This window comes from Siniperca chuatsi, linkage group LG15 (assembly GCF_020085105.1).
Source record: "Siniperca chuatsi isolate FFG_IHB_CAS linkage group LG15, ASM2008510v1, whole genome shotgun sequence".
In the NCBI taxonomy this organism is placed as follows: Eukaryota; Metazoa; Chordata; class Actinopteri; order Centrarchiformes; family Sinipercidae; genus Siniperca; species Siniperca chuatsi.
In genome coordinates this window covers 20,126,329-20,150,377 of record NC_058056.1, presented here as the reverse complement: position 1 = coordinate 20,150,377, position 24,049 = coordinate 20,126,329, and the positions used below count along the sequence as shown (strand labels likewise).

General features: G+C 40.4%; 1 protein-coding gene across 1 annotated transcript; it reads right to left on the bottom strand.

Moving 5' to 3' along the window:
- Positions 1-53: 53 nt before the first annotated feature.
- Positions 54-23,441, bottom strand: atr (ATR serine/threonine kinase). The gene is made up of 48 exons (XM_044166315.1): positions 23,233-23,441; positions 22,968-23,059; positions 21,946-22,098; positions 20,914-21,815; positions 20,664-20,806; positions 19,761-19,931; positions 19,379-19,542; positions 18,810-18,962; positions 18,375-18,573; positions 17,960-18,216; positions 17,578-17,774; positions 17,123-17,223; positions 16,643-16,814; positions 15,927-16,082; positions 15,555-15,749; positions 15,191-15,286; positions 14,954-15,043; positions 14,583-14,678; positions 14,246-14,376; positions 13,700-13,843; positions 13,321-13,414; positions 13,054-13,179; positions 12,482-12,688; positions 11,979-12,092; positions 11,714-11,829; positions 11,363-11,483; positions 10,717-10,854; positions 10,446-10,617; positions 9,860-10,026; positions 8,897-9,061; positions 8,075-8,166; positions 7,746-7,837; positions 7,444-7,621; positions 7,128-7,313; positions 6,531-6,690; positions 5,928-6,113; positions 5,306-5,448; positions 5,066-5,163; positions 4,644-4,873; positions 4,095-4,229; positions 3,455-3,655; positions 3,048-3,191; positions 2,055-2,205; positions 1,790-1,946; positions 1,398-1,551; positions 1,083-1,234; positions 649-754; positions 54-512 (listed from the first exon to the last, which is right to left on the bottom strand). The coding sequence occupies exons 1-48, from the start codon at positions 23,283-23,285 to the stop codon at positions 339-341; spliced, it is 7,824 nt and encodes a 2,607-aa protein (XP_044022250.1). The 5' UTR covers positions 23,286-23,441; the 3' UTR covers positions 54-338.
- Positions 23,442-24,049: the final 608 nt, after the last annotated feature.

The following is a 24,049-nucleotide window of genomic DNA, read 5'->3' as shown; positions in this document are numbered from 1 at the left end:
GAGATTAGAAGACTCACTTCTTACAGATGTAATTACCTACAAAATCAAATATGCAAAAAACATTCTTTATTACAAGAGTATGTACAGCAATGCAACAAATATAATTTGTTTCCATAAAACTATAAACAATGATGGAAGTACTACAAAAAAATGGCATTATAAAGAGATTTTCAACAAACAGTCATGGGTTTATGAAAAGTTTTTGTGGTATTATTACTTTATGTATAAATATTTCCTTGCACTTGTTATACTTGCTTGGAGCCACATCAGGGCACTTAAGGTTGTCTTGTGTAAGTATTTTATCACAGCAAAGCATCTCAAATTCTCCTGAAATTACTTCACAGGTAGGGCCCCCAGCCCAAATACATCTGACAGAGCAGTTTGTCGTCTGTGGCTTCCAGTATGAGGTAGTGGACGTGTCCCTCTATAGACAGAGGCAGACCCAGCACTTTATTCCTGCTCTTTATTACTCCCTGTAGACGCTGCTCGATGTCACACACATGTGTTTTAGCCTGGCAGAGAAGGAGGGGGAAAGATAAGACACTACAGTAATACTGATACCAGAAATGTGACATTTATAGGTTATATTAGCACTGCTCTAAATGCATGTAAACATAATTCTAGCGGCAAAAGCCAAGAAACACACACCTTTTCATTAACTATCTCTCCTGTCTCGTTGGCTTGAGCTTTAGAAAGTCCTTTGGCTTGTTTGCTCCACTCCACCAGCGGGTCATGAAGGAAGGTCTTAAGCACACTTGGAGGGAAAATTATAGACAGAAATTTTGAATTTGGAAACCCTTTTAAAAAGAGAGTTACTATGTAAGTTTGTGACAGAGAAAAAACACATAATGAATTTGCCAGTGCGCATTGTCATCACATTTATAATCATGTTTTAAGTCAGGTGTCAAGTATATTAGAAATCCAATAATTTCAATATGGACGTGTATTTAAATTTAGTTAATTTATACTCCTTGTTCTACTCTTAGTGTTTTTCAAGCATTGTTTTATTTATGCATCCTATTGTAGATGTTTGCTCAGATTATTCGATAATCATAAAGTATGTAGTAGTTATGTGTGTGTACCTCATGAGTGGTTCTCTCTGGTCTCTCATTAGTCTCAGGGTGACCTCACAGGCCTGTCTGAAGAGACCCTCGGTGCCCATGGGACCCATGGCGTGGACCATATTCTGGGTCAGACGGAAGGGAACCACCTCAGGCACATCAAACGTCTCCCCCTAGTGGAGAGGGAAAAAAGGTGCATGAGAGAAATGCATGGAAAAGGGAGATGACAGAAAAAGTAGTCCATAAAAACTATATATAAAAAGACTATATATATCAAAGATTCAAAATTACTCCAAATTAATTTATATTTTAAGACTATTTGAGACAAACACAAACCTTGTTGAAGAGGCAGTTGAAGTCGACATGAACACATTCCCCAGTGAAAGAGTCAAAGAGGATGTTTTCTCCGTGGCGATCTCCCAGACCCAGGATGTAGCCCACCATGGACATCACAGCAGTGGAGCGGCAGTACGCAGAGCGACTGCTGTACCTGTAAATATATACAATGAATGGTATTACTTGTGAAAATTTTATTCTTGAATTTAACCTAATCTTAAATGTAAGTCTAAGCTTGAACTGGACCCTTTTCAAGCTTATAAACATCCAAGAACTCCTAACTTTCCTCTCAAATGGAGTAATACACACAACAAAATTAGATTATTGACATTGCTTGTGAAACAGTGGTCCTTATAAATGTAATTGCAGGAGAGATGTAGGGCGGATTGTACCATGATGTGGGGTCAGGGAAGGTCCGAAGGAACCACTCATGAAAGACAGGGATGTGTCGAGCACAAAGCACCTCTTTGTGGATTCGTAGCTTCTCCTCAAAGGGAGCCGTCTTTGGTAGAATAAGCTTCCTGAGCTCTTTACCTGATAGGTAGATACCTAGAACACACATACACATTTAACTAAATGAAATTATTTCACCACGTTGATTAAGCTGAAAGTTTGTTTATCTCTACCTCTATTTATAGGCATTATGTGGGAAGATACCTCTCTCCTTATACAGCTTGGTGAGAATGTGTCGAAGTCCGGCGGTGTTGTTGACCCATTCGATGATGCCGCACTCCTCGTTGAGGGGAATCACAGCGTAGGTTCGGATATGTAGCTCCCTCCGCCTTGACTCAGCATCTTTACGTAGGCACTACACACACACACACACACACACACACACACACACACACACACACACACACACACACATTATAACTACTGCTTCTTCCATAACTTCTTTAGAGTGCAGTAACACATACAGTAGACTTAACACAAAGATACGATTTATAAAAGGTACAACTGTACAATGTGATTCATACAACAGTCCAATAAAAAATCTAAACTTTGTGGATTTAAAATGTTTAGTTTCTGTTCATATTGAGTAAGAGAGGTGTTGATTAATCTTTGATAATTTTTGAGGAGAAATTAATATAAAACACTGAGAATAAAAAAGAAAAAAAGATTCTGAAAAAAGGTTGGATTTTTCTTGATGGAAAATTAGCACAATACATGTATACATAAAAAGAAAGGTTACAAACTAGCTTCTCTCTTTAAATTGTCAGAAGATGTGATCAATTTATTGTTTTCCTTTTTTTTCTTTTTTCCGTTCAGTGTGGAGAGAAATGTGTGTCTGTATGTATTGATCGATATATAAAATAGTATATACCATGTCTTATGTCTTTTTTCTAAGACTTAGTTGATCATATAAACATACTATAAATTGTTCACTTTATTATTTCTATTTTTAGTATGCTGCCCTTCTCCTTTCTTAATACTAATAAATTAGAATTAGTATTACTCACTACTATATACAAGTATTATAAAATATGAGGCTACAATAAAAGGTGGTGTTATTGAGAGGTGTTACTAATGTTAATTTTGTCCACTTCTATTCAAATACATGAGAGGAGCAGATTATTACCTCTCAGTATACCAGTAGTGCAAACCATAAATCAGGGTATGTTATTTTATTGTTGGTCAAATATCACACACCTTGTTGATGAGACAGTTGAACTCCATGAGTCTGCAGTCCTTCCTCAGGTCATCTTTAGGTTTACACATCATGGTGTAGCTCCGCCCATTTGAACCTTTCAGACTTATCTTCTTAGGCTTCTGTAAGGAGGCCAAGATTTCCACCTACACAAACACACACACACACACACACACACACACACACACACACACACACACACACACACACACACACACACACACACACAAGATGGTTTTTTTGTATCAAGATGATTTTTTTGTATAATTTTTTTTGTATCATATCACCATATGACTGCTCTTTGCCTGAAAAATGTCTTTGTAACTTTGGTTGGTGAGACAAAACCATAAAGTATTCTCAGACACCTTCCTACGAAAAAGACAACAAGACTCAACACCCTCTCTCTTACAGTGTCTTCAAAGCCATCCAGGTAAGCCCAGTGTCCAGGGAAGGCGTCGTGCTGTGTGTTTGCCCCGGCAGTAGAGGGCAGTGTAGGGATGAGGACTGACTGCAGCGGGATCAGGATCTGGCTGAAGGTCGGCTCCTCCACCAGACGTTTCAGCTGCTTGAAGTGAACACTCATACTGAGAGTGGTGCTGTTACCATCCACCTGAAAGACACATTCACACAATCATGTATCTGGTGCTGCCTTTATTTGATCTAATCTACCAATAAAATGTGTTGGTCCAGATTCACTTTTTTTAATAGGGATTTTATAGGGAGCTACAACTATAGGGAGAACAACTATATTTTTATGTTGTGGCTCCACACTCCATTGAAATTGATTCTCAAACAACATGCATTTATCAAATGAATAGTACCTTAAACAGAGTATGTACAGAAAAAAAATGTACACATGCTTTATTACTTTTAGAATGAATCTACACTAATATACAGTAATCCATATTGACAATTATAGATTTGTCACCTTTAGTTAAAAAAAAAATCTATCTTTTGAAGATTAAGAATTCACAAACTATAGTTTGGATAACCTTTAATTTCATGTACTGTAATATATAATATTTGTGTATGTGTGTGTGTCTGTATACTGGCTTGTTGCAGAGCTCCAGCAGCTTGTCAGTCAGTCTGTTGGCGTCTCCAATGAATTTCTCCAGAGACTGTTTGAGACTGATGGCTTTCTTAAGGATCTGATTACAGCGATTCATACGCATGGGGTAGGAAGACTGAAAAAAAAATTAATAAATAAAGACAGTCAGGAGTGCATGTGAGGAGGTTTTTTTTTTTTTTTTTTTAAATAAAAAGCGATATTGTTGTCTTGTGAGTTTATGCAGGTGCTAAAACATCTAGTCATTCAATCACACAAAATATAGTATGAGGGATTTGTAATGTTTGTAAAGGGAACTGATCGGTTAAATGACAAAAATTATAGTTAAGGAAAGGACAAACACAACACACACACACACACACACACACACACACACACACACACAAAAGTCAGAGTTCACACACAGTGGCATGCATACAGTATATACACTTATATAGCAGATTTGGAAATATGCATTTAAACAAACAGGCTTTAAGTTTTACACAAGGCCCTGATTCAAGGTGACAGAAACACACGCACACAGATCACCTACCTTGGAGACAGCAGTCATTAGCCACATGGCCTGTTGGGGATAAGCCAGGAAGACTTTGGCCACGATGGTCATGAGGACGGTGAAGACCTCATCGCTGGAGTGACACACTCTGGAGATGAGCTGGGAAAAGGCGGTCAGGAACTGGTACGGTGCCAAGTTGGCACAGTTCTCGCTCACTGCCATGTTGATTTTTCCCAGCTCCTGTCGCATCTGTCTGTCTGCTCGCCCAGCTGTGGTGGAGGGATTTAGAGGTAGTGTTTGTATGTGTTTACATATGTTTCTGTCCCCACAGCTTATAGAAACCTAAAAGTAAATGGGCAAAAGTTGTGGAACTGCTAGTGAGTTAGCCAGACACTTGAAGTATCACATTGCCCTGTGTGTGTATATTTATTATAAACTTACAGTCACTACTAGCCACCCACCTTTCTCACACTCACATACTTTGGCTCCAAAATCCAGCCAGAGAGACAGCATGCGAGGCATGGCCTGGTAGATGTACTGGTTTCCAAACTGCAAGGCTCTGGGAGGAAAACAACCCAAATTAAATGGTTGATTACAAAACTAATGAGTCTACAGTGGAGTAAAGTAAGTTATAACAGCATTTTTTAAGCTTTGATCATAGACTGAAGAGCTGGGAATCAGCAGTAAGAACAATAACTTACTTTCCGAAGTATGTGACAATGTATCGGATGAGGTTCCCCTGTTTCTCCAGCTTGTTATCGGTAACCATTGGCATCACTTTGTCGTAGTACTTGGCCAGGTAGAAGTTTCCATCTTCCCACTCAGGCAGAAGGTTGGTCACATCCTAAAAAACACACACACACACACACACACACTTAGGGCTTCAACTAACATTTTTTGCGTTATTGGTGTCGAAAATCATGAAAAATGCCCATCACAATTTTGTAAAGACGCCCAAAGAAATTTAGTTTACTATCACATAAGACAAAGAACAGCAGAAAATGTGAAAACTGGAATAGGAAATGTTTGACAAAATAGTTGCAGATAATTTTTCTGTCAATTGGCTAATTGATTAATTGACTAATCTTTTCCCCTCTACTTTGAAGGCAGTGACAAACAGATACATTTTTGGGCTTCCCTGATCTCACTATCACTGTTGTCAAGTGCATCTCGTAAACTCAGCTCTACATGAAGTCTTCATATTGATGATGTCCAGTTTGTTAATGTGTTGATATTATTTGCAAACTAACTGATAGCATTTAATCAAAGCCTTTGACTTCCTGCACAGTGGTTCATTCTTTCTACAAATATCATGTCCGTTACCTTGTATGCCTTCATGATGGCGTTGGACTCGAAGTTGGCCGTCTCCTCCATGAAGCGTCCCACCAGCAGCATGGCCTTGCCTTTCTGTCTGGTGTGCAAGCTGCAGGGGTCCGTCAGTGGCTGATCATCAGGGAAACACTGGGCCACGCCCTTCTGCAGGACGATCAGGGCCTGGTGTACATCGCCCTGATGACAGACCAACATAGAAGCTTTTATTGGTGCTGTTTGTGTGTGCACATTGTGTATGAAAATCATATTTTGTGAACAGGAAAGCACATATGGTAAAGGTTGGATAATGATCTGATATTTTCCAACACGCATCATGACATTAATATACAGTTTAGTAAGAGTTTTAGTAGTAATGCATGCACAAAACAGGGTTAGTCTTACAAAAGAGATACTGATAGTGTACTATAGGCAAGGAGGTGCAAAATCTATTAGAAGTTTTATTACTATAGTTTACAGATCCAAAAAATACAGCGCAAAAAGTACTACTTATCACAGCAGGCAAAACAACACACTTAGCATGAATATACTACATGCAATTTTTCAAGAAAATCTGCTTCTTACTGTATATTGGTTGAATTTACAGGTTGGTTATACCTTGGAAAAAAGCCACTTGGCCTTCTCTGTGACCAGCTCGGCCAGGTGCGTGTTCTCTGCGTTCAGTAGTGCATTGAAAGCAGTCTGGTGGTGTCCTGCCTTTCTGGCCACCCGGGCACTTTGCAGCCAGCACTCCCCTACCAGCTCCCTGCTCATAGGCCTGCACAGCAAACACAAGGTCTGACTTGTGATGTGGCCAGGACTTGGACAATTGACACTGATTTTGTTCAGATTTACATCTTAGTCAGGAGCTCAGATAGCTTTTATTCAACAATAAACAACAAAAGCAGACGGACACAGTAGTCGGATATAATTGTTGTAAAGGGAGAATTGTTGTAGTTTTCCTGATTTCAAGGCAGGACAATGTGCACATAAGTCATTTAAGGTTAAATAACTAATAAATTAGAAATAAATACTGAGACGTTCAAGGTGCAGAGCCTCATTGTTAATACATCTATTGGGCTACATAAAGAAAGAAAAAATAAAGAAATAATGCTCATACAAAGGAAATGCTTGAAGGGGAATACTGACACCTTAACACAACTGAGATATATGATAAAGTGGCCTGTTTGCCTGCAGATGTTTCTATATCCTTACTGTGGTCCCAGGCTGAACAGGGCACGACGGAGGGCCAGGATTGGCTCCTTGGCCCTGAAGGAATTCTGGGTCATCTCCAGTCGATCTGACCAATGAGGAGGCCGCTGGCTGAGGCTGGGGGCGAAGCATTCCCTCTGTTTCTGCAGCTTGGTAAAAGAGTGCTCCAACTCGCTGAGCATGTGGAGCCTAAAACACACACACACACACACAGATTTTGGATTGACAAGTTATAGCTACTAACAACCAGGAATCATCTACAAAAAAACAAAACATACAAAACATAACTGATTCCAAGAATACACTGACACACACAGACCTGACGATGTACTCATATCCTCTCTGGTAGGTTCCACACTCATAACTGGCTGCAGACAGAGGGACGACCTGTTCCTTCCTCACCAGCTTCAGCTTCTCATAGAAAGTCTTGGCATCTTGCTTCTTAGCTGACAGCAGTAACTGGCCAAGCCGCACACCCCAGGTACTGGACTGACGGTCTGGAGACATAATGGTAGCGCAAAACTTCATTCAAAACGTCATTAAGTTCTAGTGTTTTTAAGTAGATATCTATTGCTGCCATAGAGTGCAACCTATGGTTCAAGATCATCTGCATTTTATCACCTGAACTCAAATAATCTTCCAGCAGGTCCCATTTTCCAAGCTTCCAGGCTGCCTCTACTCTGTAGGTGTTCAGCTCCGACTTCCACTGGTGCCTAAATGTATACATATATAGCTGAATACAGTGGACCTTAAGTGAGTTACATGTTGTCTAAAGTATAAAATACTATAGTCCATTAGTTACGAAACCATCAAGAGGTCAAGTCACAAGACTAACATGAAAATAAAACAACACATTCCTTCTCTACCTAGTAGAGAGGGTTTAGCTTAAATAAAAAAGCACCTTTAGTAAGAATGAGATGGGCCATATTGTATGTGTGTGTGTGTCTCACTTGTTGGCCAGTACTCCATTGACCTGAGTGATGACTGTTGACAGCTGTCCCAAGCCAAGCATAGAGGTCATCACCCCATGATAGTGACCAATCTGAACACAAAGGGACAATGAAAATGAGAATTACAGAAAGATACAACAGTGTAACAAACAACAGCAGACAGCACATCCTTATCTTTCATCTTAGTATAGGCAATAATATACAGTCAGGAAAACAGGAAAAAAGGTATCTCCTTCTCTGTGGCCACTCCTCTCACTCCTCGCAGTATTTTCAACACACTATTGCTCGAACTCTTGCACTACTTCTCCCTTGCTGCTTGCATTGTTGGTGAGCTGAGAACTGAAACTTATTTTACTGTGGCAATATTTTAGAAAGCAAATTTAGAACTAATCAAGTGTGAGCTGGAGGATCAATAATTCAATCAATTTAAAGTTAAATCTACTTCATCGTGCAGCCTTTTATCATATCAACGTCTCAAAGATTTAATTAACAAAGCCGATGAAACGCAGCCTATTTCTGGTGTGACATTATAACGTGAATACATACACACATACACATATACAGTATAGATCTTTACTTGAATACAAGGTATAGTATACATTATTTGCAAACGGCAGCACTAAGTACATTTTACAGTATATACACGCATCATGACAAAGGCCTTTTTGTAAACTGATTTTAAAATGTTTTTAGAGTTTTTATGGTTTTAGTTTTCTTTGTTTGGGATGCAAAAGAAGTCTTCACATGTTGTATGATGCTGTGATGTTGTAGCTCACACGTGAAGCCTGGTGTGTGTGTGTGTATGTGTGTGTGTGTGTGTACCTGGTCTGACTCCAGCTGTATGGCCCGGTCATAGCAGGCGGTTGCGTCTCGGAGCAGGCCGATGCTCTCGTGTTCCAGGATCTGTTCTCGTAGCGACGGCTCCTCCCTCCTCAAGGCGTTGACCCCCCTCACTCCATCAGGCTCATGCATCGCAGCGTACAGTGTCTGCAACAGCCAATCATAAAAATAATAAAAAAAAAAAAAAGAGTTCAGAGCGCTGCAACTTCCCCTTAACAAGGACTAACTGATAATATTATTGGTTATTGATTTTTAGCAGCATCATATTGTGATGATATGATCTTCTTATTTTATTGTTCTACAAATTGCTGTTGTTTGGGGTCATATAATACATACCCATGGGATATATTTCATTGCTTTGAACAACAGTCTGATTATTTTATGTGATTTTAGTTTCATTTGCAAATTATAAAATCACAAATAGAATTTTTAATATTGTGATTTTGATTTCAGCCATATACTTCAACCGCTTCCCTCAACCACACTTTTGTCAAACTTACTGCCAAATTATTATTTATTACAAAGATGAGCTAAAGGTGTAAATCGGATGTTAATGAGGCAAGTGATTAATTATCCTCATCTATTAGCAAGGATGTATACTTTTAAACACTGCACTTTTAAACAGGGTCTTATACAGGACCAGAAATTGTTAGACTTGCACACTATAGCACTTAATGAGTCAATGTAGGTCTATATACTTGAAGCAGAGTAAGGTAAGATGAGGTAGCCTATTTCAGATTCCTGTCCAATTACAGTATTTGTATGCTCGTAAACCAAACCGTAACATTTATTTCACCTTTTTTCAAATTTTTGCTGTCAAATGGCTCTAAAAACTCTAATAACTGTAATTCTATTAGACATCAAAATATATTTGTTACAGGCAAGATGTCCCCAAGCAAATTGTTTTTTATTTCAATCTAAATGACCGTTAACTTGTTGTCTGACCTGCAGGAAAGTAAGATGGTCCTGGATGTTCTCTTTGTTTTCTAAGATGTATGCTTCAAAGTGCATGAGGGCACGAGTGTATGCTTTGGATCGTAGAGAGGCCTTGGCCAGAACGTCCTGTGGAATACCCTTCAGGAAGGCCACCACACGCTGATACTCCCCACTCTCTGCAATAAAACATTTTAGATTTTTACTTCAAGCGTTGGTTAATCATGCAGGTTAGTGAACAACAAGGATATGTGAATTTACATTCAGTTCATTGAAAGTACGGTGTAAATATTTCTGAACATTTTCATGTAAATAATTGTCTGTTCTGTTGTCACTGACTTCTTCAACACAGGTGATTCAACCTTTAAAAGTCTTTAAAAGTCTCAGATCTCTTGGAATGATACTGACGATATGAAGCAAAATAGGAAAATTATGTTTCTGTCAAATCTGAGTTAAAATTCAGATTCCATTGCCACTGACCATGCAAGTACAAATCTACAAACAAATGAGGTCAATAAGTTATTTTACTCTAACTGATGTGTTTCAACACTGCAGTGAAAACCTAGAGATTTGTGCGTTGGGGGAATGTGTCACTAACCGTTGTGTTTGGGTTTGGAGTAGAGGATGTGGCGGCTCCACTGTGTGAGGTGAGACAACATGCTGAACACAGTCTGAATGCTGAGCTGTGATAGGCTGGAGGCTGTCTCCTGACAACGCCCCCCTCCTTGTCCATCACCTTCTGTCAGCACAGCCATCATCTCCTCCGTTACCTGGAAGGAGGTATATTTTTATTGCCAAAAAACAAAAACAAAAAACAAAATCTGGATAAACCTCTTTTGAAAGTGCAAGTGATACAAATGTGTCCTCACCTGTTGTTGCTCTGCAGGTGTGCAGCCCAGCAGCATGTAGAGCAGAATATGAGGCAGCAGGTAGATTGTGACCTTGTAGTCGTGTTTGATGATGAAACTACAGCAGGTGAACACTCTGCTGGCGAGCTCATGTCTCACCTAAAACATAAAAGCAGTTCCTAACACCTCTGACTCGAATGACAAGTTTATGCCGTCGTAGAGACAAAAAATGCACTTTTCACATCTGTCATAAAATATGTGGAACTGACAATAAATGCATATAAATCGTTATATTATTTGCCTTGAATACAATTTTTTTATTGTCTTCATGTTCATCATCATACTGTTTTGAATATATATTATTTTTATTGTTTGTTCATGCTTCGTCTCAATGTGCTTTGCATGATTTTTAGTGAACAATTCGTCAAGAATAGACTTTCTCACAGTACATATTTTGCCCTCCATTTTGATATTCAAAATGTCATGTTATTAGTTACACGTGTATTTGAAAAGTCAAAATGTCCATTGTGAAAAAAAAATGTCAACAGAAGGAAAATATCAGTCCTATAAAATGCAAAGTGCTAAGAATCTGACAAATTGGAAAGGATGGATACATGAACCATTAGACGTGAACCCGTTTGGCTCTGCTAAAGTGACATCAGCTAACCTTGCTGATGAGGTATCCGGCCCAGGTGGCTGACCAATCAGAGAATTTGCTGCCTCTCTTACTTAAGTACACTGGCTTCTTCAGTTTAGACCAGTTAACATCCTTCTGACTGCTCTTATACCTGAAGATAGAGAGGGAGGAATGACGAGTGGATTGTAAATAAAGTAGGATAGAGAGTTAACGAAGGTGAGAAGGTGGGAAAGAGGCAGGAGAGAAGGGAAGAAAGAGGACAAAAAAGAAAAGCAACTTTCACTTGAGGGATTTGATCTCCTGAATTATGTGTGAGACCATTACAAGACAGGATCAGAGTGTATATATGCTGTATGTCTATGTGTGTGTAAACTTGAATACCTGCTGTTGAGGTGTGGTTCTAGTATTTCTTGAACCTGCTCTGGGAATCTCCTCCATAGACGCCGCCCTGGTGAGTCCGTTCGACCCTCACGACACTCAAATATGGACAGCAGCTCCTACAGTGCACATGACGACACCAACACAAACGCATATTACAGACAAGACATGAGCCAAAAAAGAGACAGAAAGGCACACACACTAATTTAAGCTGTTGGATGTGCAAAGTGCGTGCTCGCACAAGTGTGAGTGTAGCAAGTGTGTGTACCTGAATTGCATAAGCAGCGGAGTCCTGCGCTCTCACATCATCAGCGTAAGCCAGAAATGTTCTGGTCAGTTCAGTCAGCAGGTCATAGGCAAAGTTGGGATCATCAACCCCACTCTGTTCCCAGAAAAATATACTTTTAAATGTTTGTCTCTGCATGGAGACTTATAATGAACAGTGAGCTCATCTTTTTTCGATTAAAGAATTGTAAGAGTGCAATATCCTCACATACATTATAGTTACCTTTTTTCTGAAATATGGATATTCATATTCACCTAATGTAGTTGTGTGTCCATGTAAACAGGAAGTCAAGTAAGTCTATATGATTAAATGTTTCTGTTAATTGTAAAATAATACAATGTGTATTTAACTTATTTCATTCAGCCTTTCAGGGAAGTATAAAAATGCCTAAAACTGTGAATTTGTCGGTTGAGTGTCCTGTGTGCATATTGCCATAGTTATAAGCTACATACTGTATATGTTTTTTATACATATGTGTAGCTTACCACGAAGGTGTTGCGGTCACCATGTGTGTGTGTGTGCGACAGGTCGAGGCGTCCAGGGTCCACGGCCCCCAGCTCCCCGAGACACTCCCCACAGAGGAGCCTGGCCTCTGGGGACGAGTCCTGGCAGCCCTTCAGCAGCACTGACACTAGGCTGGAGATGACCGGCTCCACCGCCTCACTCGCACAAACCTGCCGCAGCAGCCACTCCTGTAGTCCACAACACAAAAGAAAAAAATATGTTATGGAACATTATGGTAAGTTTAAGACATGTCAGGAACTCTGATTTACGTGGTAACATAGTGCTGAAATATGTTAATTTCTGTAGCTCTTCACATAAAAGGTATTCCTTCCTGCTTTGCACTTATTTTACAGCATGTTCCCCATAAATTGTACAGTAAGTAAAGGAGATGTATTCAATAATTATGTTAACACTGGAAAAAGTACACAGTGAACTAGTTTACTTTATTGAGATACTTCATTGATTACCCATAAGGAAATTTTATTTTAACTTGCAAACAAGAAGCTTGAACTCTGGTCCTTTCAGAGTTAGTTGTCTAACAATTTGTGTGTACCTGCTTGCTGTGCATCATGTCCCTGAGGCTGGTCAGTGCATGAATCCTGACGTCAACATTTTCATGTTGAACGGCTCTCATGGAGAGCTGCAGCGCTGCAGCTAGGTCACTGCTACTGGCAGTCAGCTGGGTGGAATCAGACATCATATATTACCATTTAGTGTGTATTTTTGTCTTTAACACCACTGATGTCAACCAGTAACCCTGGTCACCATCTGCATCCTTCATTTACTTCATCATTGTGTTCGTCCTCTTGTCCATACTGACCTTCTTGTAGTCCTGCAGAACAGTGTGGATGTCTTTCAGCTCTGGGTGGTCTGGCAGAAAGTAAATCTCATGGAGGTAGTCGTTGACTTCTTCTCTGTGGGAAATTGACTGAATTATATCACTGCTGTCGGAAGTCTGGAATTAAGTGCGGATTTCTTTATTAACCCAAGTGTGTTTATTTGATTTGATTCGTCAGTGTAGAAATACCCCCAAACAAGTACTATTTTTGAAGTTATAAAATGTTGTTTTAACATAAAAATTAACATTTTAATTGATGCAGGAAAAAGATGAAAATTTGTTTGGTTTTGCACTTCACAGGTTTTGATGTGTAACTTTCTGCACAGTTTTGGTGATTTTTACATTTGTTTGTGTGTGTTACCTGTTGTCCAGTATCAGGAAGTGGATAATAGCAGCGGTTTCCTTGGGCTGCAGTGGGATCAGGGGGAGGAGTGCAACAATAACATGACTCAGTAGAGGGCCCAAGTGTGCCGGCTCCACACTCCTCACAAAACACTCCCATGTCCTGTTCACACAGGAAGAAGGAATCAAAATCAGAAGCAGGGGATTGAGCTAATCACACAGGATTGTAGCATGAATGATTAGACAAAGATAGTTGAATTGTTTAAGGTTCTATCAAGTATGTAATCAAACTGTTAGAAACTGTCTTTTATGTTAGTCTGTGGTGTAATAAAGATGGGTAAGAGTAAATACATTCATATGTGGTAAAAGTCAGAGTAAGGATCTGGGAGGATGGTTAGCGACTAACATTTGCCTTCAGAAAACACTTGGCTGCAATTCAGCAGCTCCGCAACGTTCTCCTATGCCTCAACTGTGGTCAGGGAGGCGGGTCTGAAATCTGCATTCATCAATATACCACTGATATTCAGTTTCCTTGTGACCTTAAAGTGTGAGTGTGTGTACTGACTGGCAGCAGAGCAGTGGAAAGTCCTCTCTGTATCGGAGGCCCGTGCGGAGCGTTGTCATCATCTTTACTCTGACAGAGCTGATATGTTTGGAGCCCATCAGTCGCATTAGAGCCATCACACTTGTCAATACCTGCACAGAAAGCAAAGCAGAATAGCAGTGGACAAACAACAACATTTACCAAATCAGACACAAAATCAATCACGTAAAAGCATTTGGATTTTTCTTGCTGTGAACAATATTGACATCAAACAGCAGCTCTGTGAACTCTCTCTCACTGAAACAATACATTGTCAAATATCAGTTATTTAATTGATTCTCAGTAGTGGATCACACACCAACTTCTTGCGGTCCTTCTCTCCTGCGCTGGAGCTGAGCAGCTGCATGTTGAAGAAGGCAAGAATTCCCAGCAGCTTCGGCTGCAGGTAGTCTGCCTGTCACAGAATGACCAAAGAAAGACAAGAGAAGAAAAATATAGATTCATGTTAAAAAAGAGGAGGAATGTTGATTTACCGATTCTTAATTATGTAATAATAATAACATTTGCTGAGTTACATTTGACTCTGTCTGTTATAATTTTACAGCATGTCAGGTGAACACAAAATATATATATATATACAAAAAAAATTTAATAAAAAAAATTCCAAACTATCTATTTGGTCAAAGCGCAAGATAAAGTCGTAACACCATATTTAACTCTGACACATACCATGCGTTCTGGGGTGGTGATGTCTCGAGGACCCTGGTACGGGTCATCATTGGATGCGAAGGAAGCCAGGATTGCCAGACCGTTGAATACCTACGTAGACATGTACAACACACATGAACAATAACTAGCTTTAAACCACATAAGTGAATTCATTACACTGTATGCACTCAAATGCAACAAGAATATATACTGAAAACGACTGAATTTGTAGGGGAACTTGTGATTATGTGTGTCGACCTGTTGGTAGTGCTCTCCCAGGCGCAGCAGCAGCTCGTTGTGAAGACCCTGGAAATCTTGCCTTAGCAGAGAGCCCAGTTCAATCTCTGTCTCGCTCTTAAAAAAAATATATATATCAGTCTGGTAATCTAACGATTTACTATGGAGAACAACCATTTCAGGACCACTGCTTTATTGTATTTATCAGCCTTGTTAGACAAAGTGCTTGGAGATACTCCATGTGCTGGAGTTGAGAAATGTTGATTCTGTTGACAATGCTAATGACATCTAAATTCATTACTAACCACTACAACCACGACAACATGTTCACAAAGCAAAACTAATTGCTCTGTTGTCTTTGCTGTAGCTTGAATAGGTAGACAACCTGTAGGTAGTGGAAAGCTCTCTCTAGCTCCTCTTTGGTGCAGGAACAGACCAGATGGCTGAAGATGTACTTGAAGTTGTTGATCAGGATCTCTCTCCTGTTTGCCTTCAGCTCATTGGCCAGGGTACGGATGAGGGCGGAGCCAGTAGAGCTTGCCTTGGCTGCCAGGTAGGGCAGGAGCACCTGGAGAGTCCTCTACATATACAAAGTATGCATAAAAACGTATATGCTCAGAAACACACATGTATATATACACACATAGTACAGTCTCAATGTACTATCACATCCAATATACTGTACACTGTATATAATGTATATACTGTGTACTTTTGTGTCTGAATGTGCTTTTGTGTAGTTACGTGTATGACATACAGTGAGGAAGCGGTGGAGGTCTGGGAAATCAAAAGCGTGTGCGATCTGAGCCAGGATGTCCAGGGCCAGCTCTCTCTGATTGGCTGATTCGCTGCCCTGATCCGGTGTGCTCCGCAAGGCTGATGCATGGCGTGAATGTAGTGACTCCACCAGGAACTAAACACACAGAAGAAAGAACTAATTAACGCCAATATGGTTTTAAATCTCTAAATCGCTGTACACAGCTCCAATTCTTTAAAGTAAAAACTAATTAATCTCAATGCAATTCAGTGTGACTATCAGGCAAGACATTTACCACAATACATATAACTAATGCAACTATGTTGGGCACTGAATCCTCAAGAATATATTTCTCAAATTATTCTCCACCTACAAATACACACAATCATGTGGAAACCTGTTTATGCCACAACCATCATCATAACTTTCATACTATTTGGGTAAAACAAAAACTGTAAAATCACAAATTAAAAGTCTTAGTGGTCCAAACCTCCATTAGCAAAAGTCTAATTAAACATGAACACTAAATGAAAACACAAGCATTACAGACATAAGTCATCAGTCCATAATACTATGTATTATGGAATCTTAAAATTTGAATCTTACAATTGAGAATCTTAAAATCTTAAAATTTCTCCACTTCAGATAAAAGAAATAGTAAAATGAGCAGTGGCTTATAGCCCAAGTTTATTAAAGCAGCATTAAAGATTTTATACCTGGCAAATAGGGTTCTTATACTGACTGAAGAGAGTCTGAAGTTTAAGACCTTTGGCAGTAGCCAGGGCTCTGATCTGAGCGTATGCAGCTACAGACACTGGGGACGACTTGGACAGCAGACAGTGGAGCAGCCGCAGCAGAGAGAACGACACCAAACTACCCTGAGACGCTCTGACAGAAGAAGAGACAGATGAACAAATGTAACCAAAACAACCGCTTTATATACGCTTCATTAACGAAAGTTTTGGTGACAACAAAAGATGCAAGACATGAATTAAAAACAGACTATATATCAAGAACAGGCAAGAATGGAAAATGTGTAACAATAAGACATGCTGTATTGCTAGCCTCAGTACCTTGAGTCACAAATAAATGTACTTGTTTGATCCAAGATGTTGAGCAAATTAAGGTATTTTGAGTGATCACAACACAGCTAGTGGTGCCACTTGCTCTTGTGTATAGACACAGGTCAACTGTACCTGCCAATCTCTCCAGTGGTGAGGATGAGAGTGTTGCGCAAGTCGTCATCTGCGTTGAGTTTAGCGTTGTTAAATGCCTCTTTGAGACGGGCAACCAGGAGCTTGGACAGCGAGAAGAAACACACACATCATCAAAAAAGCAAGTATTTATACAAGTCATAATCCCAAAAAGGTGAGGTCAGGTCAGCTCTAAAATAATGTATGAACCAAGTAAAAGTATAAAACTTTTCACCTCTTTGACTGACCTTTTCACTTAACTGAGGGAATCATGATTTCAAGGCAGCATATAAAACTGACATTAAAAAGCATGTTTTGTACAATAAATCACCTAAATTAAATTTTATTGGATATTTTTTGTCTTACAATAATGTATATATAGTTAAAATGATGGCCTTTAGATGGTCGAAACTGAGTGTAAAACACAGACATTTGAGTCTACCACTGGAATTGCTCACCTCACTCAGAGAGCCCTGCTCGGAGTTTCTGGTGGTCTCTGTTAGCAGGAAACGCACTGATTGGCTAAAGCGTATTCTGACCACTGGATCTGAGTCCTCCATTAGACCAATCAGAGCACAAAGAACTGCCTGGGAGTCGCTGTCTCCACCAACCAGATTCACATGCTGGCAGAGGTGAGGCAGAGCGTCTAGAAAAGCTAAGAAATAAGTACAAGAAAATAACCTGGATGAAATAATACTGCATTGAAAATAATGCATAGAGGTCGATTTACCCTGATCACAGCAATGTACTGTATATTGAAGTAAATGTGGTATCTTTAAGGCTTTCTGCATGTTGAAGCTCATTATGGAAGAAAACTTCAAACAAAACAACACACAATACCTTGCTTAACAATACTTGGAGCTTGCTGTCTGAGCAATGGTAGGAAGGGTCTGACAACAGTCGCCCTGAGGGATGGAAAAGTGTTCCCAGCATGCTCTGTTGCAAGGCTGAGTTGGTGGCAGAGGATCTCAGGAAGACGAGTTGACTGTGTACGGGTGTCACTGAGCTGGGAGAGCTCTGATTGGATACAGCTCAGCTGACCGATGATCCTGGCAAGCTCCTTCTTCACCTGCTCCGAAGTGTCCTCCAGCCTGGAACTGCAAATGGTCAAATGTACACCAAGTTTAATACATTTTTAAAATAAACATTGTAAAATCATAAATGAATGATGAAACAATGACACCAAAGCGAGAGAGAATGCTTCCATGGTCATATTTATGAAAGTGTTACTGTTAATACATATACATGCGCGTACAGTAGAGTAGAGCTGATGAGGTTGTGGTGTGTGTTTCCCAGGTGGTGAAGAAGAAGAGGGAAGGCCCTGACTGCCGCCGCTCTCACCACCTCATCTGGACTCTGCAACGTCTTGGAAAACACACACACACGCCACGTCTCGCACACACCACGACGCAGAAGGGCCAGCAGTGACACACAGTCTGCCTGGACCTCAGGTGCTGGAAAGACACACACACACACACAGTTTGATGTAAATTCAAAGTGGATTCACGATGGAAATAGCCTGGTAAAATCATTTTGAAATTATTCTATAGCAATTGTGAGTCTCTTGTAAAAATATTTATGTCCTGACTTCACAAAAAGATGTAGTAACAGCTACAGGTGACCAGAGAAGTCATGTCAAATTTAATTTTGCAGTGATGTCTCTGAGTTGTGGTGCAGGAGAAATACTCACAGTAACAGAAGCTGATTCTATGAGCGAAGGCAGGCAGCCAGGAGGGGAATCCTGAACTCTTATAGGCTGAGACAGACGTGCTCTCACACACCCAGGGAAGAGACAACAGAGCACACACTCGCCGCTGGAGTCTGTCCTCACTGTGGCTGCTCACTACACATATATACACACGTTTGTTTCACTTTCCCCATGGGGACAGTCATTGATATAATGCATTCCCTAGCCCCTACCCCTAACCATCACCATCACAACTAAATGCCTAACCTTAACCTAATTGTAACCCGTACCCTAAAACCAAGTCAACCCTCAAAAAGCAGTCTCTACCCATGGGGATCTCAATTTTTCACTCATTTTCACGGTGACACGAGTCCCCATGGGTTAGTGTGCATTCAGGTTAAAGTCCCCACTGGGATATAAGAACATGAAAAACACGCGTGTGCAGTGATGAAAACAGATGGTGATCAATATACTGTATTCAAAAGGATGTGCTTTGGGGTTGATTTTGTGACATAAATAAGACATAGAACAGCATGTATAATGTGTGTTATTGTGAGTGTATATATACTTACTTGTCAGGTAGAGGATAGAGTCCAGGACCCCAACAGTAGTCTGGACAGCAGACTGAAAGTAGTTCTGGTTTGAGACGGATTGAGCACCTCCTTCAAACACTGACTGACAGCTCTTCAGGGCCCTGCCAAGAGTCTCGGTGGGCACCCAGAGAAGAGGAGAAGGACTGTCAAGAAAGTGACAGAGGAAGAAAGTGATGGAATATGCGACCAAGTTCAGTGAAAGAAACGTCACAAAACTGCAGTCAGCAAAGTAAGCAATTCTTGACAGACAAAAAATGTTAAAAAATATCGGTACATTAGCATTTCTGTGTGTAAGAAAGGAAAACAAAAAGATAAAGAAAGAGAGCTAGAGTGACAGTATGTGTAAATGTTTGTGTATTACCTGGTGGGAGAGGAGCAGAGGGCTGCCAGGTGGAGGATGAGGGCCAGACCCTCCAGAGCAGAGAGTGTCTGTGTGGTTTCAGGTTCGTCAGGGTTCAAAAAGGTCAGCAGATCCTCCAGCCGACTGTTCACCACAGCCCAAACCTCACTGCGAACACGCATGTCCACCTCACTTAAGACACAGAGACACATAATAATTTAAATAAAGGACATCTGCTGTATTGATTTATGATGCAGCTTTACTGGCAATTCCTACAAACCACTATGTGAGCAAGTGAATCTTTCATTTGCTTGAAAAAAAAACTCACACCACATGATTAGTTCAACCTTTCTCATCACAGCTCCTCTTTTTTCCATGCAGCCAGGAGCCACAACAAAAACACCACGGCTACAAACACTCTTCTTCACAGGAACCAGGAGACAGTAACGGAAATATTAGAGAAAACACTTCAATCTCCACAGAAATTGGAAAATATACAGATAGCCTCACTTAAAATCAGTTAGAGAAAAGTAAGAAAAAGCACCAACAACTTTTAAGTCTTTTTTTAATGTCCAAGTTAAATGTAGGAAATGTGCCTAGTACTCAATTTCAAAGCAAAAACCCTCTTTCTAACCACAATATTATACGGAGCACATCATATCCTGTCACGTCTCTACTGTCACTATCAAATAAAAGGCAAAATTTTATATTAAAACGGTAAAAATGATTAGAGATACACACAACTCGGCAACTACAGCACTGCATTTTTCAACAAATTAGAGAGAATAATTGAACAAATAACCACATGTACTGTGTTGTATTTCATGGGATGATATAAAACAATACACTATGACGTCTTTTACACCACTAAACTTGACCATTGGACTACTTCTATAATAGAACACTGAATGTTTGTGAACTCACTCTGATGATGTTTTTGTTGTTTTGCTGACTGAATTGGTGGCTGATTTGCAGGATTTCTTGGCAGCAGTCTCTCCATCTCCTGACTTCTGCATCACCATAGCAGTCTCGGCCTTCAGTGCGGCTCGGAGAAACCCCTCCGCACACTGCAAAACAAAAGCACCGCAGATATTGTAAAGAGGGCGAGAGAGAAAAGACGTGACAAACATTGTAAGAGAGATTTTCAAAAGAAGCATGAAGAACAGAATCGTACTTCAGCTTGATTTTCTGTTCCAACAGTGCGTGCAAGCGTCCTGCAGACCTCTGCGACTCGCTGCCTTCTTAACAATGAAGCACTTTCATAAACTATGGCATCAGACAGCAAGAAGCTGAACAGCAAGCAGAGTGATTCGGTAACCTCTGTCCCCAACTTGACACCCGCCCCTCCAAGAGTACAAACACACTCGAACATCTGCGAGAGATAGATGGGCTCAAAAAGCGAGTGAGAGAATCCAGACGACTGAAACACACAGCGAGTAAGGTGTAGCAGCTCTCCTTCATAGGGATGTTTCTCATCTAAGTTTGTGTTTATTGTGTATGTGTAGGAGTGTGTTTCCAGCAACTGAAGGTAAGCCATGAAGAACTCGTGGCCCTGCATCTCAGGAAACCCTCCCAGCTCCACCAATCGCCTCAGCATCACCATGGAGATCTTCCTCAACTTGGTGTTGCCATTTGCCAGGAAGGAGCAAGCTGTCTCCCAGGCCACACTGAGGTCATGACGGGAGACAACTCCTCTCAGGGCGTCAGTTACGACGCTGATCGTCACGGCAGTCAGCGACTCCAGGGCAGCAGGCGAGGAGAGAACAAGAGGACAGGGGGTGAGGTACGAGGAGGCACAAACAGAGGAGATACTGAAGCACTCGAGCTTAACAGGCCATCGGCTCTGTGCGTGAATGCCAAAAGTGTGTCCCGATCCTATATGAGCGCACAGGATGTTGCTGAGGTCCTGGGCCAAATAAATGAGCTCCTGAGTGAGGCGGCTGAAGATGAATGGTGCCCTGGCTCTCAGAGTGTGAAGTAAAGAGCACAGCACAGCAGAGACCCGCCCGTGGATTACGTCACAGTCCGGAGCTGCTGCCACACGAAGCAAACGCACTGCCACCCACCTACTAAAGTCTGAATCAAGGGAGAAATGAGGAGACATCAGAGGTGGAGGGGGAAAGAAAATCACAAAATAATTATACAGATTAGAATAGAATTTAAAATCTGAACTTGATATTGCAGCTTTTTGAAGAGCATCTCGTACCAGTACAGCTCTGTGTGGTGTCCGGGTACGTAGCAGGCTGGCAGGCAGGGTTGGCAAACATCAGAGACGAGGATTTGATTATGTGCTGCACAAAGTCCAGCAGCATCACACAGGCCGGCTCTGAACTGGACTTCTTATTCAGCCCCAGAGCAACTGGAAGAACACAGACAAACAATAGATTAGATTAACCAACTGGTTCACAACCTGGGGATCAGGAAACTCCCCAGTGGGTTGCAGGATATGTCTGAAAAGTCACAAAATGATTAGAAGGGTTAGAAAATAAAGAAAAACATATTTCAAATTATATAATATTTGTGAAATTCTGGATAGCTTTAATCTTCAGGCCTAAAATAATTGCTGAAATCAATCTGAGACGCCAAAAATCACTCTTTAATTCAATTGTTCAAGGTCACAGACATACGCAACCTGTGGCGAGAGGTTAGAAATAGACATTGCTTCACTTTAAGGGGTCACAAGCCGAAAAGGTTGGGAACCAGTTCATTAACCTCTTTAACTGCATAGAGGTCAATCAATATAAACACAGAACACGCAGGTAGGGATTGTTGAACTCACAGAACTTGAGTTTAGACCTAAAGCAGGGCTACAAAGTGGCCAGATAGTCGCTGGTTGTTACATTTGTGATCATTTATTGCCAAATATGGAGGCCTAAATTAAACTTCAGGGTAAATACAGCATAGTCACTTCCTTTTCTGACATTTAGATGGCAAAAACATACAACTGAGCTATGATCTCATTTTGACAAAAAACGTTCTGACACAAATACACATAGTTCACAATACACAAAAGACTTGACTGCAAGTGCATCAGTCACAACTGCAAGTGCATCAGTCACAACTGCAGTGCAAAATTGTGGCAAAAGATAACAGCTTAAGTAAGATTAGTTGAATAGATAAATCTGATAGTCTTTACCAAGCTGTTATTTACTACTGTGCTGTGCTGTGCTGTCAGGTGTTTCTGTTATTGTGTCCACCTCCCGTATGTGCTTGAGATTCCTGACTTACCGACATCTACATCCGTCAGTATCCTGTCAATGAACTGACAGAGGATCTGTCGAGGTTTCTGCACCGCCTGGTCGTACTCAGCCGCGCTGGCACTGCAAATACCAACATGGTGTAACGTTACTTATGGAAACATGGTACAGCGAAGGTTTTCATTAAATTAACTACATGGCTTATACAAAAAAATAGAGTGCTCAGCAACCTAAAGCAGTTTCAGTCTGACATACTGTTAACAGCTTAGCTTAGCCAACTTTAGCCGGTTACTCACCTAGCTAGCTCCTGAAGAGCCGGTATCATCGCAGACATCTCCAGTCCTTCCATTTTTACAGCAGCTTGGTGTGTCGCTATTTTAACAACGTCTTGAAAACATAATATCAAGGATTTGTCAAGTCATTTTAACCAGCACACTTCTACATTTCCTGTCCATCCTTCGAAAACTTTCGCTCCAAAATGACGTGTATGTTTTGATACGGCAGCCTCCGAGGGTCATTACATCTACAAATAAACTCGAACAGCAAACTGCTCCCCCTGGCGAAGTATGTGCTAATTACTTTAGTAAAAGTAAATATAAATTACATGCAGTGGTGAAAGAAGTACTCAGACCTTTTACTTAAGTAAAAGGAGAAATACCACAGTATAGAAATACTATATTACAAGTAAACGCCATTTATTGGAAATTCAACTTAAAAATAAAAAATATTAGCATCAAAATATACTTAAAGTACTAAAAGTAAAAGTACACACTATGCAGAAGTGTCTGTTTCAGAATAATATTATATTAATTGATTATAATTACTGTTGCGTGAATGTGTAAGCATAATTTTTATGTTGCAGCTGGTAAAAGTGGGGGTAATTTTATATACTGCCGGGTAGCTTAATCGATGAAAATACATCATTATTTATTTGTTGATTATATTTTGTATTAATAATCTGAATCTACAAAGCTTAAACTAAAGCCTTAAAATAAACATAGTGGAGTAAAGAGTACAATAATTCTCTCTCACCTCGTACCTCAAAATTGTACTTAAGTACAGTACTTCAATAAATGTATTTGGTTACTTTCTAAAACGTAGCTCAGTATCTCT